This window comes from Staurois parvus, unplaced genomic scaffold (assembly GCF_062004578.1).
Source record: "Staurois parvus isolate SC_StPar_1 unplaced genomic scaffold, SC_StPar_1.0 ptg000137l, whole genome shotgun sequence".
NCBI classification, from domain to species: Eukaryota; Metazoa; Chordata; class Amphibia; order Anura; family Ranidae; genus Staurois; species Staurois parvus.
Genome location: NW_028317933.1, coordinates 13,007,152 through 13,027,184, shown reverse-complemented (window position 1 = coordinate 13,027,184; position 20,033 = coordinate 13,007,152). Strand labels below are relative to the sequence as shown.

The 20,033-nt window shown below is 41.9% G+C and overlaps 2 protein-coding genes across 2 annotated transcripts in view; one reads left to right on the top strand and one right to left on the bottom strand.

Moving 5' to 3' along the window:
* VSTM2L (V-set and transmembrane domain containing 2 like) overlaps positions 1–15,020 on the top strand; it is a 135,143-nt gene extending 120,123 nt beyond the window's left edge. Inside the window, exons 3-4 of the mRNA XM_089673372.1 lie at positions 3,729–3,776; positions 11,737–15,020. Of these exons, the coding sequence (XP_089529498.1) occupies positions 3,729–3,776; positions 11,737–12,009 (321 nt within the window). The 3' untranslated portion in view covers positions 12,010–15,020. The remainder of the gene's footprint in view (positions 1–3,728; positions 3,777–11,736) is intronic.
* A 76-nt stretch (positions 15,021–15,096) lies between these two features.
* Positions 15,097–20,033, bottom strand: part of TTI1 (TELO2 interacting protein 1) — a 41,044-nt gene continuing 36,107 nt past the window's right edge. Inside the window, exon 8 of the mRNA XM_089673367.1 lies at positions 15,097–19,232. Within this exon, the coding sequence (XP_089529493.1) occupies positions 19,061–19,232 (172 nt within the window). The 3' untranslated portion in view covers positions 15,097–19,060. The remainder of the gene's footprint in view (positions 19,233–20,033) is intronic.

Genomic DNA, 20,033 nt, shown 5'->3' with positions numbered 1-20,033 from the left:
TAATACCAATGATGGAGCACTATTCCTCCAACTATTACCAATGATTGAGCAATATTCCTCTCACTAGTCCCAACAATGGAGCACTATTCCTCCCACCAGTACCAACAATAGGGCGCTATTCCTTCCACTAATACCAGTGATGGAGCACTATTCCTCCCACTAGTTCGAACAATGGGGCACTATTCCTTCCATTTTTACCAACAATGGGGCACTATTCCTCATCCTACTGACCATAGGAGTTATGTATTTTTTTAAGTCCCACTGACCACCAAGCCTGATATATGGTTTAATCCCACTGGCCACAGTCCAGCCCCCATAAAGTCTGAAGGGCAGTATACTGGCCCTGTATTTAGAAAGTTTGGTGACTCTTGCTCTAGAGAAATGTCTTGAGCAGTGTCCTTCACAGTTGACTTCATTGTGGGGAGTTGGGTACAGGTAGGGTTCGGTGCTGAACCCTATAATGTGTCAATCGGTCTGGAGGTTAAGGTTAATATCTGTGTCAGATGGTTAGGAGTTAAATGCTTATATGAACCCAATAAATGTATGATCAAATACAAAACACATTATCATATTTATATAATGAAATATATATCTAAATATAGTAAATAGTGAAAATCTTATAAAAATCTTGCTATTTACAATAAATGATAATTTTATTTAGTAATCACATGATGTCACTGGCTCTCTTCTCAAATCCTTACTGACTGGCGTGGCTATTTGGTTTGGATTGAAGCAGCTCTTGTGACATCCAGGCTGTGTTACGAGCTGCCGTCAATCTTACAGAGATAGGCTGGGTGGATGCTGTATGTCCATGGTTGGTTCTATTGAGGCTGTGACAAATTTAATGTGGCTTGTTGAGTTGGCAGGTGGCATCGTCTGTCAGACTCGCTCATTCAAGTCAATGGGTCTACACCGCAATCATGAACCAAACGCTTGCCTTGTGGTTGTGGTGGGTTCCATTAAAAACTGCCTTAGCATTAGTTAAAAAAATGTAGGAGGTGGCATGATAAGGTTCTGAATGCTTGGAAGATGCTGCTTAGCCACATGAAAGCGAACCACTGCAGATCATTTAGAGTTTGGTGCAGTGTGAACTGCCATACTCATATAGATTTTTTTGGTTCAGCTGAAAAAAAATCAAATATATTCCTCCATCCTTGTTAACAGCACTGGTGGATTGATCTCCTGCAGCAGCTATTGTATTGTACTCGAACATTGGCTTCATCTAGGGGCAGCACAGTGGCTAAATGGTTAGCACTTCCACCTAGCAGGACTAGGGTCGTTGGTTCGAATCCCAGCCATGGCACCACCTGCCTAGAGTTTGCATGTTCTCCCTGTGCCTGTGTGAGTTTTCTCTGGGTACTCTGGTTTCCTCCCACACTCCCAAGACATGCTGGTAGGTTAATTTGATCCTGTCTAAATTGGCCCTAATATGTGTATGTATGAATGTGAATTAGGGACCTTAGATTGTACGCCCCTTGAGGGTTAGTGACTGATATGAATGTACAATATACAGTCAGGTTCATAAATATTGGGACATCGACACAATTCTAACATTTTTGGCTCTATACACCACCACAATGGATTTGAAATGAAATGAACAAGATGTGCTTTAACTGCAGACTGTCAGCTTTAATTTGAGGGTATTTACATCCAAATCAGGTGAACAGTGTAGGAATTACAACAGTTTGCATATGTGCCTCCCACTTGTTAAGGGACCAAAAGTAATGGGACAGAATAATAATCATAAATCAAACTTTCACTTTTTAATACTTGGTTGCAAATCCTTTGCAGTCAATTACAGCCTTAAGTCTGGAACGCATAGACATCACCAGACGCTGGGTTTCATCCCTGGTGATGCTCTGCCAGGCCTCTACTGCAACTGTCCTCAGTTCCTGCTTGTTCTTGGGGCATTTTCCCTTCAGTTTTGTCTTCAGCAAGTGAAATGCATGCTCAATCGGATTCAGGTCAGGTGACTGACTTGGCCATTGCATAACATTCCACTTCTTTCCCTTAAAAAACTCTTTGGTTGCTTTTGCAGCATGCTTTGGGTCATTGTCCATCTGCACTGTGAAGCGGCGTCCAATGAGTTCTGAAGCATTTGGCTGAATATGAGCAGATAATATTGCCCGAAACACTTCAGAATTCATCTTGCTGCTTTTGTCAGCAGTCACATCATCAATAAATACAAGAGAAGCAGTTCCATTGGCAGCCATACATGCCCACGCCATGACACTACCACCACCATGCTTCACTGATGAGGTGGTATGCTTAGGATCATGAGCAGTTCCTTTCCTTCTCCATACTCTTCTCTTCCCATCACTCTGGTACAAGTGGATCTTGGTCTCATCTGTCCATAGGATGTTGTTCCAGAACTGTGAAGGCTTTTTTAGATGTCGTTTGGCAAACTCTAATCTGGCCTTCCTGTTTTTGAGGCTCACCAGTGGTTTACATCTTGTGGTGAACCCTCTGTATTCACTCTGGTGAAGTCTTCTCTTGATTGTTGACTTTGACACACATACACCTACCTCCTGGAGATTGTTCTTGATGTGGCCAACTGTTGTGAAGGGTGTTTTCTTCACCAGGGAAATAATTCTTTGGTCATCCACCACAGTTGTTTTCCGTGGTATTCCGGGTCTTTTGGTGTTGCTGAGCTCACCGGTGCGTTCCTTCTTTTTAAGAATGTTCCAAACAGTTGTTTTGGCCACGCCTAATGTTTTTGCTATCTCTCTGATGGGTTTGTTTTGTATTTTCAGCCTAATGATGGCTTGCTTCACTGATAGTGACAGCTCTTTGGATCTCATCTTGAGAGTTGACAGCAGCAGATTCCAAATGCAAATAGCACACTTGAAATGAACTCTGGACCTTTTATCTGCTCATTGTAATTGGGATAATGAGGGAATAACACACACCTGGCCATAGAACAGCTGAGAAGCCAATTGTCCCATTACTTTTGGTCCCTTAACAAGTGGGAGGCACATATGCAAACTGTTGTAATTCCTACACCGTTCACCTGATTTGGATGTAAATACCCTCAAATTAAAGCTGACAGTCTGCAGTTAAAGCACATCTTGTTCGTTTCATTTCAAATCCATTGTGGTGGTGTATAGAGCCAAAAATGTTAGAATTGTGTCGATGTCCCAATATTTATGGACCTGACTGTATATATGTGTAAAGTGCTGCATAAATTGACGGCGCTATATAAGTACCTAAAACAAATAAATAAATCTGATTGGATGCAGCTGCTGTTTAGCCAACAATTTTCCAACCAAGGGATGTTAGGCAGGAGGTGGCCAGCAGAGCCACCTACTGGTTTAGTTTTGCCTGGTCCCTCAAGAGCAGGAACAAAATTCATTCAGTGTATGGCCAGCATGACTTTGTGAGCAAATCACAAAATGAGAGGCTGTCAGAGATTTGTCAACACAGCCAAGAAGTGCATCAGCATCATGATTTACATGTTACCTCAGTGCATCAGTCCAGAACATAGGTGCTGACATTGGAAGATGTATGAACAAAGATGGCTTAGTGCCTCTGGAGTGAAAAGCAGATGAAAGCATTGGGGGGAGTACTGTGATTGGGACTGGTATATATGGTGCTCCAGCTATTGACAGTGGGACTGTATGTGCCATACTGCTGATCCTGATGTCTTCGGTCAGCTTCACGCTGCCAGATGGACCAATACTTTCATCATTGGTCTTTTATAATTGTGTTTTGTCTTTGATGTGTTACAGGTGAAATCTCCCCAGTCAACCCAAGAGAAAGGGGCCACCAAGATAAGTGTGAGTATCAATGATCTACATACTCACCTTTAAAACAGGATGAGAACGGTACAAATCTCCCGCAGGTTTAAGCAGTTAAAATTGAGTATATGATGAAAAAAATGTACAGAATGAGTAGAGCTTTCCTTCAGGGAAAACTGAAGTCACAATGATCAACAGATCTAGAGATATAGGCAGCTAAAGTTACATTAATATTAACAATTTCCTGCAGATGCTAAGCTGGCGGCACCACCACCATCTAAATTCTGTGCCTCCTTATTGGTCCATTAAGTGGGATAGATGGCCCTACTAACCAATAAGGAGGCTCAGGGGGTGGGGTCATGCTCATTTCTTACAGGACTAATGGAGATTTTCCTATACCTTCAGCTGCTAATTACTCTGCCATATACAGTAGTATCTAATGATCATTCTGACATTAGGTTATAATAGAATGCAAAGTTTACTAATGCTTAGTTTTTGTTTTTTGTTTTTATAGAGTTACTTTTGTCTGTTTTTGAAAGTTAAAATATTTAATTTTTTTAATGTCAGATAGTGGGGTTGACTTGTATGTATGTGTGAGGCCACATATGCCAACACTTCAGTCCTAATATATAGTGACAATGTACTTCATCTTTAGCAGCCGCCATATTTTTGCAGCATTAGGCCTCATGCACACAGGGCGTTTTTGCAGCCACTTTTAGGGGTGTCAGGCGTGTGGGTTTTTTTTTACAGCTTCCAAACGCCCCTTCATATTATCCTGTGACTTTTAGAAGCTTTTAGTGGCAGGGGCTTTTAGGGGCTGTAAAAACCCCCCACTACCAGTGCGTCCAGGAGCAGCAGTGTTTTGGCAGGAAAAAACGTTTGAAGCATCTAGACACGTGTGTTAACGTTAGGCCCATTCAGTGCTTGAGCGTAAATTCATTTCAATGGCCAGAATAAATTATTATTCTTGACAATGAACTGAATTTACATCCAAGGCTTGACAGTGGCTGCCCAGCTGCAGTGAACACAGGTTGCCCACTCGTTACGGGCGCCATTCAGAGAACACTGCATTTTCTATATGAATGTAAAGATTCTGATTGGAGGAGATGGACAAGCTGGCAGTGATGTCATTGCTGTCATTCATTAAGAAAATTTTCAGCTTCCATAGGGATCGGCCAGGTATGGCACATACATCCAAGTTGGACCAACAAAAGTATACATACCAAAACTTCAGCTCTAAGACCAATCCCCTACTGGTGCTCAGATGCCCCCAGTTTTTTGACTGTGTATTCTGACTGTGGGTGTTGCTAACAGACCTGCAGGAAAAACATAGGCAACAGCAGACAGAGGTCCTGGAATGGAGATAGCACAAAGAAATTTGGGTAGGTATCCTGAGCAGAAGTTGCTGTGAGAGTAACCAGGGTTTGTAGGCAAAAGTCAAGTCGAGCAGCAGCAGAGAGTAATCCATAAACATAGCCAAGGGTCAGGGGCCCAAAATAGGTAAGTACACAGGCTGCCTGACAGTATGTGCACTTTGTAAAGTGAATGTTAATTAAGGTGAATCTGTGTTCACTTTAATCATGTGCAAGGGAATTAAAAAAAACTGTACTTTTGCGAGCATCCGATTGGCTGATTGAAGTGAACACAGATTTACCCTTGTGGAAGCTAGAAATCAATGAAGTAAACATTGCTTCTCCAGTGATAATCTCTAGCCTCTGGGTCCCGTATGGAGCGGCTGACCTGTTGCTTACTGAGCACAGAAGGTTTCTCGCTTAGCACAGGCACCATTAAGAGAATGCTTTGCATTTTCTTAATTAGTGCAAAGTGTTCTCTGATTGGAAAATGTGGCGATTGTGACGTCATCACTCTGAGCACAGGAAGCTAATGGAGATGACTGGTGTAGCGATGCCTCCTACAGCAATTTCCAGTTTTCATGGGATCCCACAGGTATGGTATATACATCGTTACATTGGTCCAAGCTGGACCAATGAAGCTATGTAAAAATATTCATACCTGGAACTCAACTTTTTGCCTGGGTTCACATACACTCACTGGCCACTTTATGAGGTACACCTTGCTAGTTACAGGTTGGACCCCCTTTTACCTTCAGAACTGCCTTAATTCTTCATGACGTAGATTCAATATTCTTAAGAGATTTTGGTCCGTATTGACATGAGTTACAGTTGCCTTTCTGTCATCTTGAACCAGTCTTCCCATTCTCCTCTGACATCAACAAGGCATTTTCATCCACACAATTGCCGCTCACTGGATATTTTCTCTTTTTTTGACCATTCTTTGTAAACCCTAGAGGTGGTTGTGTGTGAAAATCCCAGTAGATCAGCAGTTTTGGAAATACTCAGACCAGCCCGTATGTCACCAACCATGCCACGCTCAAAGTCACATAAATCCCTTTCTTCCCCATTCTGATGCTCAGTTTGAACTTCAGCAAGTCATTTTCACCATGTCTACATGCCTAAATGCCTAAATGCTTTGAGTTGCTGCCATGTAATTGGCTGATTAGAAATTTGTGTTACCAAGCATTTGAACAGGTGTACCTAATAAAGTGGCCAGTGAGTGTATATGTGGTGCGATTTTGATGGCCGGATGTGGTGCAATTTTGTTCAAGCACTGTTCTGCTTGAATCATTCTGATTCGGATTGTTAAAGTGTATCAGGCTGGAAAGCACACTTGCACCACACTGAAAAATGCACAGGACCCTTTTCAAAATTGCATTGCGGCTAGACCGCGTATATGTGAACGGGAAACATAGAAAACTATGTTATTTGACCTGTCATGCAATTTAACACGTTCTGAAACGCATTAGAAATCGCATATGTGTGAACCGAGGCTTATGATCTGTGTGTTCATTTTTGCAAATAATCTGTTACTTTTTGGATGGGGTGCTTCATATAGCAGGTAGAGAAGAGAGACAGCAGCGCCACTCTAAGTGTAGATGGTTAAAATCAGGCAAATTTAATGGTAAAATTGCACTCACATAGATAGGTAACAGGTAGGCATGTCAAGTGATGGAGGTCCAGTGGGGGCAACAGGTCCTTTGGCCGTGCTCTGGGTGTTTTCCCATCATTCCGGTGGTGTCCAGAGCTCGGGGAGTAGCAGAAGGAGTGAGCATGCTCTGAACGCGCGCTATCTTGGAAACCTGGTCCATGCAGTGACATCATCCCTACAAGCCTCCCTGAGCCCCTCTGCTACTCCCCGAGCCCTGGACACCACCGGAGCGGCGGGAAAACACCCAGAGCATGGCCAAAGGACCTGATGCTCCCACTGGACCTCCATCACTTGACATGCCTACCTGTTACCTATCTATGTGAGTGCAATTTTACCATTAAATCTGCCTGATTTTACCGTCTACACTTAGAGTGGCGCTGCTGTCTCTCTTCTCTACCTGAATTAGGAGTATCTACAAGCTCTTACAGCCGGCTGCCTCCACGGACAACTCCATACTACCACAAGCCCCCCACTACAGATGGACTTGGACACCACCTCCACATGGACCTTCTACTAACCCCCATTGCTGATGGTCCATCCCCAAACGCAAACAGGGTAGATGAGCTCCCTCTCCCCACTCACCTCTGAATGTACTTCTTATAGCCACCAACTCAGTAAAATGTTGTGGATATAAGTGTTGGTCTTCACACTCACTGGAGTTGAGTATTGAAAGTGGTGGAACCTATTCTACAACAAATTCAGTTGAATGTGATTTATTAATACCATACCAATAATCAGGTTTTTTTTGTCTCAGAAAATAGGTGCAGGAACTCCCCCTTCTGAGTCACCCTTTTTTCTGGCACCCCTACCCATGTCCGAGCACCCTCCCTTAGTTCCTACCCACCTGCCCGTACTGCTCCTTTTAGAGAATACTGAGCCAAATATCGTTTTGTATGGAATTTGTTAATGATTACAAGAAAAGCAGTAAAATAGATCCAATGCAGCCAGCAACAATAACCCCCCCCCCCCCCCCCCCAACAACAATGTCCCCTCGGAACAAAATACCAACCCGGCAACAACAGCTCCCCAGCAGCAACAATAGATCTTCCCTCAACAGTAGCTCCCTTCCTGCAACAATTGACCTCCATGCAAAATAGATTACCTCCTCCAATGGACCCCCCAGCACCCCTTGCCATTACATCCATTCAGTGCTAGAGGTACCAGAACTGCGTTCCCGCTGAAAAGAAACCCTGCCAGTAATACATTGTACTATAACTAGATTAATAGGAAACCTTCACAGACATCCTTCATATGCACAATCCATATAATGCTCGTTATTTTGAGGTTGTCTAAACCCTTTGTAGAGCATTCTTAGTTGTCTTACCTGTGATCCAGCTAGCATAGCGCACCCACAGCTGGCATTCTGCCCTCAAGCATCCTGACAATCACTAACCTGCATGATGGGGAACGGAACATTAATCTGATTTACGCTCTTCTCTTTCCGGACTGAGCAAACTTTACATTTCACAGAATGGCAAATACCAGGAGAAGATCAATTTGGAAGGAAAGCTAATTAGCCGCAGAGGTTTTTCTATTGATCTTGCGCTGTGGGCGAGAGGGAGCTGCATTTGGCAGCAGTAGGAAAGAGAGTTCAACACAGGCGCTGTCCCATTGGGGGAATATGTAAATTCATTAAGAATGGTGCCATTTGACAGAGAAAAAAAAAGTGGAGATTAAAAACAAACAAAGCCGGTAGACCTGAAAGATACTATTTTTATTTAGCATTTGCTGTTAGTGTGCTACAGATGCGCTTTTGATCTAAGAGAGCTCGATGGTGACAATGGGCCAAAATGGATGCATGAAAGTTGTGTTGCCTGTAGTAACCATACAGAACCCCGCTGTCATTTTAAAAGGAGAAAATTGTTCTTTTGCGATGAGCTTTACATCAGACTGGGCTGTAAAAATCATTCTGTAACAGCTGCTGAGAGAAAATCAATTCTTGGATGAGCCACAAAGAGAATATGCAGTACTGAGAGTGTACAGAGGTTGTCCTTGCTTACTTATTGTTCTGAAAATGCTAATTGCTTGGTTGTCACGCTGATCCAATGGCTTTCATCATTTCTGAGACACTGACTTGGAACAAGAATACAGATAGTTTTGACTTCTAATTTGTATGCACATTTCAGGCCAGTGTCACGGATAGAGATAGCGAAGCAAGTGTATTCTCAGAATCAGCTCAACAATAACTCCATATTTCTGATTTAAAATGCAAGTGGAGCTGTTAATTTAAGAAACTTTACGAGACCTTGTCCCCATACTAATAATACCAGCAACAATTTTCCCATCGGATGATATGTAAAAGTACCTTGTTTTATACATTTAATTCCCCTATAATTGTTGGTGATATCAAATAGACCCACAAACTGCTGCGGGGCACCACGTCCTGGATGTGACATCGCCAGCCACAGAGTTGTCACTGAAATGACACTACTATTCCCCTGCGATCCATGATTTATGTTTGAGGATCAGTGAAAAGCCTCTCATTGATCTGATGATGGAACAGAGACGTTGATAGTAGGAGCTTACACACAGCAGAGTAATGAATACTGCCAGCAGTGCCTATATGGAAGAAAAATATATTTGAAATATACTTTAAAAATATTCTTCCCAAATATATTGCCATATATTTGAAATGCTACAATTTTGTCCATATTCAATATATTTCAATAAAATATATATATATATATATATATATACACACACACATACACACACATACACACTGCATGTTGAAATGCATTTTTATTACAAAATATATGAAAAATATTTTTAAAAATACATTTCTAATATACTGTATGGCTTTAATAATACAAATCTACATTTTTTGGAATGCATTTACAAATTTTTGTAAAAATATACTGTATGTTAAAATGACTTTTTTATATGTTAAAAGAAAATCTGAAGAATATATTTAAAAAAATATATATTTTTAAAATATATTCTTCAGATATTTTTTAACATATAAAAAAGTCATTTTAACATATATGTTTACATATATTTGTAAATGCATTCCAAAAATGTAATTTGTGTTTTTAAAGACATACAGTATATTTGAAGTGTATTTTAAAAAATATGTTTCATATATTTTGTAATAAAAAACGCATTTCAATATGCAGTATATTTATTTATCTATATATATTTATTTATTGAAATATATTGAATATGGCCAAAAATGTAGCATTTCAAATATAAGGCAATATATTTGTGAAGAATATTTTTAAAATATATTTCAAATATATTTTTCTTTCAAGTGGGTGACACCTGCTCCATTCTGCACACTACAGTAAGCTCCTGCTTTGCTTGCACTTTTTGTGCATTAATAACGCTGCACCAACTGCCGGTTCTGTTTAATGACATAATTGGTGCACAGGTAATAAATTGCTGATCTTGCCTTAATGTGTGCTAATAAGTAGCTGTGCAAGCTACTGCTGTCTGTCCACACAGGGCTTGAGGGCAGGAGCAGGGGCTGGCACAGAAAGGAACTGACACTTCCAGGAAGTGGTCAGATTCTTACTGAAGTTATATCTGTCATAACAGGGAAAAAAACATTGTTTTTACATGCACATGCTTATTATTTTCTACTGATGCAAGGTTTTCATTTAAAGGAGAAGTATGCCTTTTTGATTTAAAAAAAAAAAAAAAAGTTATACTCACCTAGATGGATGTAGCATCGATCTGATGCTGCATCTGCGCCCTGCTGGCTCTGCAGTGAGAACTGAGCAATCAAAGACCACTGATCACTCAGATCTCCTCTCCGCTCTGAGCAGAGAGCTGTGATGGTCTCTGGCTCCTTGCTGTGCCCCCCCCAGTGGTAACTGGAGCACTGGACTGTGTAGGGGTGGGGGTTAGCTTAGCCTAGGCTCTCGGCTGAGCCTGCTGCCGGTCCAGGCTTCTGGATGGATAGTGACCATATGGTCAGGATCTTTCCAGAACCTGGACTGGCTCTGTGACATCAGCCCGCTGTCGGCTGAACAAATTGCTCTCCTGTAATCTATATAATTACAGCCAAATTAAAATGAACAGAGCATATTCCTCTATGGTGCGTACTTGTCTCAATTCAAGGCACCTAGTGTGAGTTCTGCCTGTTTTGTCTTCTCTATGTGTATCTGATGACATCTATGCTATCTGCATGTGTGTCTTATGCCGACACCACAGAATCCCAGGGAATGACTCCACCCCCCTCTGTTAGATGATTGATAGCCTCAGCTGTGCATGTTTCCCTATGAGACTGTATAGAGCAGGAGTTTGTGTCCATTCCATCCACTGAGGTCTGAGATTACACTTGGGTTGATTTATTAAAGGCAAATAGTCTGTGCACTGCAAGTGCAGTTGTGCAAGATCTGAGAGGAGGCTCTGTTGATGTCTATCATCCAATCATGTGCAAGCAAAAGTGCGGTATTTTAATTTTCCTTTCCTCAGATCTAGAGCAACTGTACTTGCAGTGCACAGACTATTTGCCTTTAGTAAATAAACCCCATAGCTCCCTGCTTTGTACTATGCAGTGTGTGATGTCAGATCCCCACCCCTGCCTCAGAAATGCTGTCGCAAATGTTTGCTCTAGGAGGCTGTAAATGAGAGAGGAGTGCAGATAAAAAGGTTCAACTTATGTAGAATTTGTTTCATTTTTCTGTATGTCCTGAGGCTAGTCACTTTATTGGGTATGTGTAAGGATTTGCAACCATTTTAAGTCCATTGCTAGAATTAAAAAACAAAGTGCCCCCTTCAGAGAGAAAGGTTCATACCTCTCTGCCGATCTGTAGTATGCTTCTGCAAGTGTCAGATACTTAGTCACCTATTGCACTCAGTGGTTCCTTCTACGGAGCTGACGTCACTGTAGGACACAGTAGTGAAGTATGGTCAGCAGAAGGAACCATTGAGTGTAGGGGAAGCTTCCCTTCTTTATCCAAGGTGAAAAAAAAAAACGTTTTGGCTTGAGTTATACTTTCAAGACATTTTTTGTAGATACACAAATAACTCTCTGTTCTCTGTATAGGTGGTGAAGGTATTTGGCAGTAACATATCACACAAGCTGCGCCTATCTAATGTCAAGATCTCAGACGAAGGGACCTACGAGTGCCGCGTGTTAGATTACAGTGATGGGAAGGGGCGGCAGCATCGTGTCAAAGCCTTTCTCCACGTAGAGCTGGAAGCAGGCCGCCGTGGTGCTGCCTCTCACCGCCAACAAGATACCAGCACTCACCGCCACTTTCAAGTGAAAGAGCTCAAAAAGCGAACGGCGGTGCCTTGTGAGGAATGCCAGGTCTAGACTGTGGTCCCCAACACTGATGTACAGAGAAGTGCATGAGAGGCTTCTTACCCTTCTCCATCTGAAAATTGTCGTCAGCTGTATTGGACTGGAGTAGTGAGTGGAAATCAGTGACTTTAAATACAAATAAACCCCATCATGTGAAACTTATCCTTTTTTTTTTTTTTTTGGTGAAGGGCGTTCAGGATGCCCTGACAGACTGTTATCCATACGGACTAAGATTGGGGCTTCCTCTGTCACCATCCACCCATTGCTACCCATGTGAGGATCTTCTGCACCCTTCACCATGTACATATCATCTTTCAGACAAGAATCCATGCCAGCCAACATTACAGGAAATAAAGAATTTTCAAGATGCCTTTGCAGCGATGGCATCACCGCTTATATGAACTAGGTGATATGAAAAGCTTTATTATGAAGGTGTTGTCTTTAATAGGCTGCTTTTCAATGTTATCTTTTACCAGATCCACCAACATTCTGTGATGGTTAAAGTATTAATATATAATTAAGTCTGTTTCTGTTTGCTTAGTTATCTGAGAAATGTAGCTTCATAGATGGCACCAGCACTCCTATTCCCAACATCAATGTTGCATAACTATTATCTGGACTTCAGCTGTTGCCTTTTCATCAAAGGATACAAAGCACTGCCAGACTCTCATTGCTAGGTCATCGGTTGCCTTAGGTCATCGGTCATCTACAAGTCACACCTATATACATAGACATTGCTAGAAAAAAAAAGAAAACCATCAAGACATCTGTCTTTCTGGACAACCTTCCAACATGAATGCTGTGCTTCTAAACTTCTGTCTCCTTTTCTTAAATGTCAGGGGAACAATCAGAAAAAATATAAAATTTCAGGGCCAGAGTCGTCTGTATAAAAAAGGGTCATGTTCAGAGGGTTTGTTCTGGTTTAATGAAGGTTCTACGATTTTTAATGAACTGACTTGACTGGCAGCACAAAGAGCAGTGGGTAGAAATGCAGCTAGATTTTAGGTCTACTGGTCTTTGAGGCCACTGTTACCAAAGTGGCCCCTTGATCTCCACCAAAAATACTTACCTTTGCTTTGGAGTAGGGTCCATTGAAGTCTCAGAAGCTGCTGCGTCATATCCTCTGTTAGCTGGGGTGAAGGACCAAAGCTTGGAGAGGTAGAAAGCTCTGATTGGCTCTCTCTGCCTGAACATCTGGTTAGAATATCAGCCATGGACAGCAAACAAAACAAGAAATGAGGCAGTGGCTGCTGGGACTGCAGGGGACCCCCTAGGACAAAGGTAAGTAATTAGATGTGTGAGTGGCAGTGAGAACATTTTTGTAATGGCAGTCTCAAAGAGGATTAGTGTACCTAAAGTCTCTTTTTGATACAATACAATATCGGTCCACTTGGAGACACTAATACACTTTGGATGGTTTAGGTTGCTGTGTTCTGATTTATACCTTTTGAACTTAGTCTAAAGAAAGATTTTTAAGACAAACCGAGCCAAAAGCTAGAGATAATAGTAAAATTTCCATTTGTTACAAAAACAATTAGCGCTTGATGAGAGTTGAGCCTTAAAGGGAACCTGTAGGGCTATAATATGGAAGCAGCTATCATTAATGCAACATTTGTGCAGGTTCCAGTCATCTTGCCCTTGGCTTCACTACTTGTCTACTTCACTACAGTCACTGACCTGTTTGAAATCAGGATCAGGATGGAAGACCTAGGAGGTATTTCTATCTCCAGTTGCCCTGTAGTTCTATTTCCGTAAGCAGCCTGCCATACGTAAGACAGTAGTCCCTCTAAAAAGTGGGAAGGGAGGAGGGGGTGGGGGTGAAAATGATGAGTTGACCATGGAAACCTGCACTGAAGTACATAAAGCCTCCATCTGGTTTGGTTACTGTGTTTCCCCAATCTCCAGCCCTGCAGAAAACCAGAAGGGGTGAGCCAAGATCGAAGATGGTTCAGTGATTGTGAAATTCTGCAGCTAAAGTGGACCATAAACATTATCATGCAGTGCTTAATAGCAGTTGGTAATGATTATGGTATGTTTGTAGGCACCTTAAAATTGCCCTGTTGCAAAAGAAATACAGGCAGTGTTATTGGGTTCCCCTTTCTGAAACTGCTTGTTGTCTGGTTGCGATGCTGAGCCACTCTAGTTTTAGTACTTTTGAGTCATAAGTGTGCAGATCCGGTAAGTCATTGTTCCAGGTCATTGACTCATAGGTGGAATTTATCAAAACTGGAGCGGACCGAATCTGAAGCAGTTCTGCATGGCAACCAATCGACTTCTATCTTCAGCTTGTTCAGTTAAGCATTGAAAATGACAGATAGAAATTGACAGCTGCTCCAGATTCTGTCTGCCTCAATTGTGATAAATTCCTCCGATAGTGTAGAAGCCAGTCAGCATAGCAGCCTCCATATTTCTCTTGACTCCCTTTATTGAAGGTGCGTCTATGGCAGCCAGTCATTCTCCAGCAACCTGTTGTCTAGTGTAAATTAGATAATGAAACCTAACCCTTGATTGGTTATTTTTTGTTTTATGCAGTTTTTAGCTTCAGTATATCGACCCAGGTATCTTAATATATTCACACGGCAGCGTAATCTAAGACGATGGTTCTGACAGTCACAAGGTACCAGGAAGGTCTTTGGGAGGCAAAGTACCTATTATCAAGAAGGTGACAGATGCTGGAAGTTTGCATGAAGAATAAAATAATGGATTTATGATGAATTCAGAGATACAAATTTATCTGCCTTTTTGTCAATTATAATAACTTGAGTGATTTGCTGATGGCCAGATGCCATAGCTGTATAAATGTTGCTGGACACTATGGAGTTGACTTGCCGTGTGTATGCATCAGCCTCTGCTGCAATACCCATGTGAGGTTCCAATCTACACACTGCTAAACCCATCTACAGAGACCTGTCTAGATGTGACCATGAGACAATTCTGTGTCAAGGAGGTGGCCATGTTCTCTGCTCATGAGATGCCAGCAACACCTCTCTGGATGTAAATAAAGATGATCATTTGCCCAGTCAGCAGTTTGGTTGATTTGTTTCTGCATAAGAACTTCGGCAGTGTGCTTGTACAGGAGATTGATAGCGACTGCAAGGCTAATTTATTGTATTTTATTCCAAAAAGTGCTTTAAATATGTAAAAATACACAGTTCTTGAATACAGGGTTATATTACAAAAGGACTACAGCAAATCAGGTGATGGAGATGGCACATTTCTCCAAAAACAGAGGTAAGTTAGCAATATGGAAGTGCTTTAGGGCCTGTGTTGATGGAAATTTGTTTATTTCAGATGGGTTTTGCAAGTTTATGGGAATGCAAAACCTGCTAAATGCAGGTCCAAAGGAGGTCAATTGTGGATCAAATATGCCAGTGAATTCTGAATGAACTCTGAAGCATCTCAAACTGATGACAATTGATGCCATTGACTCAGACTCTTGCAGCACCAATACGGTTTCCAAGGACAGGTTTGTCTCCTCCACTATGGAAATGTTACCAATATATAAATCACAAGTCAGGTTCACCAAAAATAGCTTTGGAGCTTTTGCATGGTTCTGTCTCCACCTAAAATGTTGAGGGTTAATGGAAACCCATGAAGAGTTCATCTGAGCTAGTTTCAGCTGTCCTGGATTCTTCATATATTCCTGAGGAATATCCAGCATTAAATGGATGCCAGCCAGGAAATAATCATTTTTCAGTCATGACTGGAGAGAATGGGAAGATATTTCCCTGCTAGGAACATGTTGGACAACTGTGTGTATGATAGCTAATCCATGTAGGGATCTTCCTCAAACAAAATAACATGACTTTAAAAATCCAAAGAGCTTTGGATTTACAAAATCCAAGCAGCTGCACTCCATAATGGAAGATTCTGAATACACACCTCTGTGGCAGGTGGTAAACCTCTCTTTCAGAGCTAGCAACAACACTACCATCCAACACTTTGGGTGTGTCCACCAATGGGCACCTTTGTTCTTCTCATTGGCCACGAATTCCTGTATAGATGTAGTGGCCAGTAGGAGAAACAATGACAAACGCTCTCAGACAACCCAACATGTTGAATAGTAGCAGTGCTGCAGGCTCTGCATGAGGGTGAATATCTCACTCACCACCTGATAAAAAGGAAGTATTCCATCTCTTCTTTTTCCAGGGTGCTGCTGCGGACATTTTATAGAAATAGAAAAGCCATAGGGGGGCTGCCATTGAAGACTGCCTTCTGAAAGTGATAGGTGCTTGATATCTCTGTGTCACAGAATAAAGCTGGCCATAAACAAGTTCTCACATGTTCCTCCACCCAAGCTATAAAATGTGGATGGACAAATCCCCCTTCTGGGCTACTATACTCTGACAGTTGTGGGTGGTGGCTATTAACAGCAGCTGCATCAGACTGGATGCAAACGCTGTTTGGGCAACAATTTTCTGCACAGCTCCTTTGATTTTTTTTTTTTTTTTTTTTAATTGAAAAATATTGGACAAAAGAGGCCTGAAACGGTCTCCATGATTATGCCCTTTGTGGGGTGAAACGTGTTGGAGTGGGATGTGGACAGGTGAGACTACAGGATATGCTTCCTATACTTATTAAAGTGGTAGTAAACTCTTTAATAATTTTACCTACAGGTTAGCTTATAAAAAAAACCTTACCTGTACATAAAATTAACATCTTCTAAAGTTGAATTGTTTAGGAGATATTAGGCCTTTATGATACTCGGCGCATGCGCTGTGAAGGAAAGGCATACCTGTGATATTCCTTCAGGGCACTGTGCCGTGGCCCAGGACTCTCGCACTTGAAGTCATGGCAGTTCAGCCAGTCAGCCGGCCAGAGCTCGCAAACCTGGAAGGAAGACTGGGTGAAGATGGAAGCCCCGGGGAGCCGTGACAACGCTTAGTTTCAAGAGCCTTCATAATGTGCTAGTATGCAATGCAATGTATGCTAGCACATAATGCCTTTACCTTGCAGGGTTTTTTTTTCTTTTTGATGTGGATTACTACCGTTTTTAAAGTTGGTTTTATATCAGTGTGCAGCCTGTTCATTTTTACTTCACAAGAGGGTCACCAACTAAGCAAATTTTAGCCGGCATATCAATAACTGGCTAAAATTCGAACAGGGTATGACCAGGGTAAAATGGAAGTGTAGTCAAAAGCTAACGAAGGCTAAACCTACTTCCGCCCCCATCCTAAGCCTATTCTATTAAAGATCTGTACACTTACCTTATCTGAAGCCGCTCTGGTCACTGGATCAACTGTCAGCAGCTTCTTCAATGTAGGAGGGACTACCGACAACGGATGCCGCATAGTAAGCCTATGGGTGACGTCATCTAGCTGCCATTTGCAGCTGCTTTCAGCATTCTCTCCTCTACACAGAAGCTGCCACTGGAGAGATCATATGATCAGACTGGAGTGGTTTCAGAATAGGCAAGTATACAGATCTTTTCTTTACAGAGTTAGATAGAATAGGTTTAGAATGGGGGTGGGAGAAGGTTTAGCCTTACATAGTTTTTGGCTGAACTTCCCCTTTAAAGTGATATTAAAGGCTTAATTTTTTTTTTTTTTTAAATTAACAAACATGCCATACTTACCTGCTCTGTGCAATGGTTTTGCACAGAGCAGCCCTGACCCTCCTCTGCTTGGGTCCCCTGCAGGCGCTCCCCCCCGCCAAATGCCCCCAGAGCAAGCTGCATGCTCTGGGGGCACTCGTGTGCTAGCTCCGGAGCCCCGCTTTGTATGTCCATAAGACACACAGAATGGGGCTCAGCCCTGTCCCTGCTCCCTCCTCACTGGCTGTTACTGACAGTAGTAGGAGCCATTAGCTCCTGCTGCTGTCTCTGAGCCAATGAGGAGGTAGAGAGCTGGGACAGCAGTTGAACTTGTGCACATCGCTGGATCAGGATCGGGCTTGGTTAAATATTGGGGGGGCTGCAAACAAAGTTTTTTACCTTCAGGCTTTAGAACCACTTTGAGACAAGCATGAAAAATGAAAGTTGAAGAAATGTCAGAATTCATTATTTCTATACTTGGGTCAGTGATTCAAAAACCACTCCTAAGATCTGCTTTCTGTATCCCCACCCTGGAACTGATGGTTCAAAGCCTTCAAGTAAGCTGCTTGAAGCTTGAACAGGAGTATTGTAAATACTTTGTAAAACCTTGCTGTCCAATCTTCAGACTGGCATTTATAAGCTGAAGTATGTGTAGACAAGCTTTACCGCTCTCAAAAAGAATGCATGACAATTGCTGTGTGTGGTTTTTTTTTTTTTATTCCAACATGCCTGCTTTGTGCTGGTAATGGAACAGTAGTAAACTGAGAAAAACTGTGCACGTTTCCTTGTTAGTGAAAGCAAAGGAAGTGCTCCATGTGCCATCCTCGTTTTGGGTAAGGGTATGCTCCCCACAATAAAATCAATGTACTTATGTCGCTGTAGAAATTACTGATCACATAAACCCCTGAATATTCAATTTTAAGTGCATCCACATTTCAGACCAGATCATGGTGTTCTGACACCTGTGGTCAGGCTGCCGTGTCTTTGAAAGTGATTTCACCCACACCAGCTAGGTTAAACAGGAAACGAAAACGACGTTCTGTTTTGTTCCAGCTTTTTTTTTTTTTTTTTTTTTACTGCATATTTTCTTCAGCGGAGCCATACCTCCCACTTTTCTTTTTAGCTACTTTTACCGAATCCCCCTAGAAGAACTGAAGATGTAATTGATTCTGTACAGTTAGTGACTTAATTTGCTAATTTAATGATTATACAATTTATGACTAAGCTTTCTCAGGTGTAAACTTTGTTGGGTTCCTTATTTCGTGACACATTCTGAAGGGTATTCAGCAATCTATAAAGGACACTGTATTTCTGCTCATCTTACAAAATTATTTCTGCTAATAGAGTAGCCAATGTTTCAGTTGATGATTTTCTGATTAAATCACTGTAGAATTCCATAATGTGTCTCTCCTATATAGAAAGGATATTGTAGGTCATCATGGTTTCTGCAGAATCCAGATCACCTGCCTGCAGGTGATTTACATGTATCCTTGGGAAGTGTGGGCAGTCGGTTCTTGTTACCAGCTAATGTCACTGCAGCTTTTGCAGTAGGTGATCAACGTTCTGTGTGTACTCATCATGAGGTTTGCCTTTCCACGGAAGAGGTACCAGGGAGGGGTGAGGTGTTTCTGGAGGGCTTTGCTGTTCACACAGATACAACCAAACAATATCGGGATCCAGCTGTGAAAGATAGAGAAATGTCCTGCAGGGAGAGAAACAAAGAGGTTACTCAGTGGGCAGTCTGTCTGAAAAAGCACAGGCAGATGGTCAGAATGGAATGATATATATTCCTGTTAAAAGGTGTGTTCTTTCTGGTGATTAAAATGCAAATGTAGGCACACATTTATCATGAACTGCCATTCAAACTGCAATTCATTTCTGTTTGTAATATATAATATCTGGAAAAGATTTCTCAAAGGTCCCAATATTTACTTATCCACAGTGTAAGGTTAACTATACGCTCTCCCCTCCAATCAGCAAGTTCTACATATTAGATTTAAAGCTGTAAAGCCTGTTTGGGTTTATAGCGGTCATCTCCAAACTGTAGCCCTTTACTTGCCTTTATCCAGCCCTATGGACAATACTCCTCCAACTGACACCATTGATGGGGAAAGGCTTACTGCCACTGATGCCAAGGCATTTTCTGTTTCCACTGGCCACAGTCTGGTCCCCTAAAGCCTGAAGGACCGTAAACTGGTCCTTTGCTTAGACAGGCTGGAGACCTCCTGGGGTATAGCATTCTCCATTCCTCTCCCCGGCTGATGTATAGGGGATTACAGGACGCTACTATGATGATTAAGGTGCTGTTTAAAAATACATCCAAGTATCATGAATACATAACTGGGTGAAATGGGTGTCATTTACATTAAAATGATTGTAAACCCTCACCTTCTAAACAAACACATTCACTTTAAAATAGAAATGAAAGGCAAAACATTTGTGTATAGATATAAAAAAACATTATAAAACACCTTCTCCCCCCCCCCCCCCCCCCAACCCTTTT